The sequence below is a fragment of the Anarrhichthys ocellatus genome, unplaced genomic scaffold (genome assembly GCF_004355925.1).
Source record: "Anarrhichthys ocellatus isolate YVR2014 unplaced genomic scaffold, GSC_Weel_1.0 scaffold282, whole genome shotgun sequence".
Lineage (NCBI taxonomy): Eukaryota > Metazoa > Chordata > Actinopteri > Perciformes > Anarhichadidae > Anarrhichthys > Anarrhichthys ocellatus.
Window position 1 is genome coordinate 62,093 of NW_022280302.1, and position 4,419 is coordinate 66,511.

General features: G+C 41.2%; 1 protein-coding gene across 1 annotated transcript in view; it reads left to right on the forward strand.

The window, feature by feature from the left end:
- The first annotated feature begins 47 nt into the window (after positions 1–47).
- Positions 48–4,419, forward strand: part of LOC116401207 (S-arrestin-like) — a 4,815-nt gene continuing 443 nt past the window's right edge. The window contains exons 1-8 of the mRNA XM_031879507.1: positions 48–322; positions 745–806; positions 956–1,016; positions 1,469–1,513; positions 3,315–3,514; positions 3,957–4,016; positions 4,125–4,189; positions 4,270–4,417. Coding sequence (XP_031735367.1) covers positions 759–806; positions 956–1,016; positions 1,469–1,513; positions 3,315–3,514; positions 3,957–4,016; positions 4,125–4,189; positions 4,270–4,417 — 627 coding nt within the window. The 5' untranslated portion in view covers positions 48–322; positions 745–758. The remainder of the gene's footprint in view (positions 323–744; positions 807–955; positions 1,017–1,468; positions 1,514–3,314; positions 3,515–3,956; positions 4,017–4,124; positions 4,190–4,269; positions 4,418–4,419) is intronic.

The window sequence follows — 4,419 nt, forward strand, 5'->3', positions numbered from 1 at the left end:
TTTAAACGTGAGGAGACGTGCAGGTACGTGGGTTTAAACGTGAGGAGTTTAAAGCCACAAACGGTAATTGTTGGTCTTGTGAGAATAACCATCTTTGTCAGTGTTTTGTCAGAGAAGTGCTGTGATTTCCTGTTGACAGCGAACGCCTCCTGTACCTGCAGATCTCCACGTTTGTTGGTGCAGGATTAGCTGAGTGTGCGTTCAGTGGGTAATGAGCAGCATGCTGACCAGGCGGATATGTGAGCGGTCATTATAAATGCGGCTCTGATCGGTCGGATCACTTGTTAGAAATCTGCTGCTGCTCAACACACATTGCTCTCAGGTCAGTGTCTTCTGTTTCTGTGTCACAAGTTAAGATGATAGGACTGTTTACTGAGTGTCTTATTATTCATACTGACCACAGACAGAGTTCATTTAATTTAATGTGAACGACACAAACATCTATTCAGAAGTTTAGCTGAAGATAAGATCAGAGCTACTCTGGAGTCTGAGTTTGAGACATTAAAGAACTCACAAGGTTCATAGTGAACTCCAATCTGTGAGGGTTGAACGTGTGAACTTATGAATCTGGCTTTTTGTTTGATTGTCCAGTTGGTGAAAGAAAGCAGTTTGATTTGAATTAGAATAGACTTTAATACAGAACTGTTAAAGTCATTAGAGCCTGAGGTGTTCTATTGGTTTAACGTGTCTGTTAGTTAGAATGTTAACTGATGAGTCGTCATGTCGGGTTTCTCCGTACTGCAGGTCGTGACATCAACATGAGTCCCAAACATGTCGTCTTTAAGAAAGCGTCCCGCGACAAGTCGGTAAGTTGTGCAGAAATCCTCGTCGAGTAAAAGTAGAAGAACCAGAGTCCTCAATGTTGGGGAGTCTTTTGGAAGATTTAGTGACTCGAGGGTTCAAAGGTCCAATAAAACTAAACTGGCAATACCTCTGAACCTCCTGTGTGCTCCAGGTGGCGGTCTACATGACCAAGAGAGACTTTGTGGATCACTGTGACTTCGTGGATCCTGTCGGTGAGTTCAAAGTGAACTATAGACACCAGAGTTAGCTTCCAGCTAATTCACATCTGTTGTCCCATCAGGTTTATGTCTGACGGAGCGAACAACTTGCATGTCGGTCACACTTGTTTTAACTGTTGTGATGTAACTAGGCTAACAGTTTGCCTCTGCTTCCAGTCTTTGTGCTAAGCTAGGCTAAATACATGGTGGACCAGGGTCTTAAAGACCTCTTGTTTCTGATCATTTGATTTTTCATTTGATCATTTGAACTTTATTTAAAATGTGTTGGCGAGCAGTGAGTCCTGCAGCAGATTTAAATTATTTACGCAAAGATAGCACTGATCTCTATCTTACCTTCATGTTCAGAAACTAAAACGGATCAAATGTTAAATGTTGGATCAGTTCTTCTTCTGCAGACAGAAACTTCTCTCCAGTTAACAGTCGCTGTTTCTTTCTGTCCCTTTGAGACGGAGTTATTGTGATCGACCCGCTGCAGCTTAAAGGAAAGAAAGGTATGTTTTACTGTTGTAACATAATCAGAATGATTTCACATCAATAGATAAAAGTATTATAATCTCTGATATGTAATGTGATGAACTCAAACAACAATATGTTATGAGTGGAAAACAACATAAAAGACTTATAGATTTATTATACATTTAGATGATTGTTTTAGTAAGTGACCCTTTAATCCGTTTGTTCACTAAAGAACATGCGACTCATTCTTTGATTTTTTTTTTTTTTTTTTTTCATTTTTATGTCCACTCATTCAAGTTAATACTCGAACATTAAATGGTCCAAAATGTCTAAAAGTCTAATCCGTGGTCCGTGATATACCTGCTCAGTAACACAGAATCTTAATGAGTCAATGTGTAGACATGCTGAGATCTTGTACGCAACATTTTATTACTTTGTTCATCCATGTAAAACTATCTCCAATTCTTAAAACAGTTCGCTGAAAACACAACATGGACTTGCAGACTATTGACGAAGTTTACTGTAACTATAGTGGGTCTAACCCAGGAGACAACCTCCGGTTCTTCATGTGTTAAAGCTGCATTCTCTCTAGTGTCCACCAGGGGGCGACTCCTCTGGTTGTATAGAAGTCTATGAGAAAATGACTCTACTTCTCTCTTGATTTATTACCTCAGTAAACATGAGTTTATGGTCTCAATCTCTAGTTTCAAGTCTTCTTCAATACAGCATGATGTTCATTTAGTACATTATGGTCCATTTAGAGTCAAACAGACCATAAAGCAGGGGATGCTTTAGGGTGGGGCTACACTGTGATTGACAGGTCTGGTTGCTTTTCCTCTTACAAATGTAACTCTTTCACAGCGTGTTTTCACTTAATCAATGTTAAATTTAACATTTTGGTCTTAAAAATGTATTTGGTTTTCGGTTGTACTTAACTCCGCCCTCTAGTGACACTTCTTGTTCCAAAAAACAAGATGGCGACGACCAAAAAGCTGAACTTGAGGCTTCAGAACGGTAGTCCACAAACCAAAGGGACACGTCATGGTGACTCATCCACTTTGAATACAGTCTGTGGTCAAACTCCAAATTCTACACTTCCAGAGACTCTCGTCCACATAACCTATCCAGAGAGAAGTCCAGAAGGGAAAGAGGAAGTAGAGCTCAGGGTGGGGCAACGGGAGCAATTCATAAAATATGTGCCTCAACAGGAAGTCGGCAGACATTTCAATTTCTGTTCTGGGAAAGTGTACAAAACCCTCGTAAACAGACAAACTAACACATTTATACAGCAAAACAAGTAAAGGTAAACTGTGTAAAGGGAGACTCGTGGGTTTGAGTCCGATTCGTCAGCAGCTTTTCACAGATCGTATTGTTCCTCAGTTCCTCTCTCTATTATTTTTTAAGTCACAAAAAGTTTAGTGTGTCAGCCGGATCCTGGTCTCATGCAGTCTGCTGGTTTATGGTGGAGTTTTTAGAGGTAAAAGCATTTGTGTCTGAATAACGGGTCAGATTGTCCAGACTGTTACTGTGCTGCCGTTATGTATTTTTACCCTTTAACTGTTTCTTAAAGACAAAAAGATCCTGAAGAGGAACTTTTATTGAGTAACTCTTTTGATTGGTTGTTGGGGAAAAAGACTAAGAGTCGGAACTTTTGTGGATTCAGCATCTAGTGGTCATTAGTGGTACTGCTTATTCCTGTTTTTGTGTACTGGAGTATTTTTACGTTGTGGTGTGGCTACTTGAACATAACTTGTTTTTTCACTGTATAGAATAAACATTAATCTGAAAGTATTCAGAAACTGATTTTGCCGGTCTGTGGACGTGATGTGTTTCTAGTCTACGTGATGCTGTCGTGTACGTTCCGGTACGGCCACCAGGACGTGGATGTGATGGGCGTGGCCTTCAGGAGGGACCTGTTCCTGGTGACCCGGCAGGTTTACCCCGAGCTGCAGGACAAAGAGAAGCTCACTCACAACAAGATGCAGCAGAAGCTGCTCCTGAAGCTGGGAGACAACGCCTTTCCCTTCTTCTTTGAGGTGAGACGCTGAGACATGTAGCATCCCACGTCCTCCAGCTCAGACATCACCTCAGCTACAGCTCTTCACACACAGGTGGTTCTGTGTGTGAAGAGGATCCTGATCACCTATACACCAGTCCCCCTATCCACCCGCCTACCAGTCCACCCATCTACCAGTCCTGAAGAATCCCCTTATATTCAAAGGTTGGGAAGGAGGGGAAACGGCATGCAGTTTCTAACAATACCCTTTAAAAGAACCCCGAACAGAACCCTAAACAGAAGTCTGAACAGAACCCTAAACAGAAGTCTGAACAGAACCCTAAACGGATCTCTGAACAGAACCCTGAATAGACCCTTTAACAGAACCCTGAGCAGACCCAAGAACAGTGATGTCACAGACACCTGTAACAGACCCTTCAACCATAAATGATGATGTAATAAATAATCGGTGTTTGTTTCAGTTTCCAGACAACCTGCCGTGTTCTGTTGCTCTGCAGCCGGGACCGTCTGATGTGGGGAAGGTAACTCCACCAGTACATTTAAATAAATACCACCAATACATTTAAATACAACCAGTACTTCATATTGATAATACTAACTTTAATTATAAAAAGTTGTCTATGTGACAGAAATGTGCGGTGGAGTTTGAAGTGAAAGCTTTCTGTGGAGAAAACCAGGACGACAAGAACAAACAGCGAGTCATTCGTTTTATTATTATTATTATTATCATTATTATTATTGTTATTGTTATCATTATTATTATTGTTTCTGAAGGAATTCAGTCCACCTCAGCATCCGTAAGATCCAGTTCAGTCCAGAACTCAGTGAACTGGTCCCAGAGACTGAAACCACCTTTGAGTTCCTGATGTCTGAGAAACCGCTACACGTCAGACTGAGCATGAGCAAAGAGGTCTGTCTGTCTGT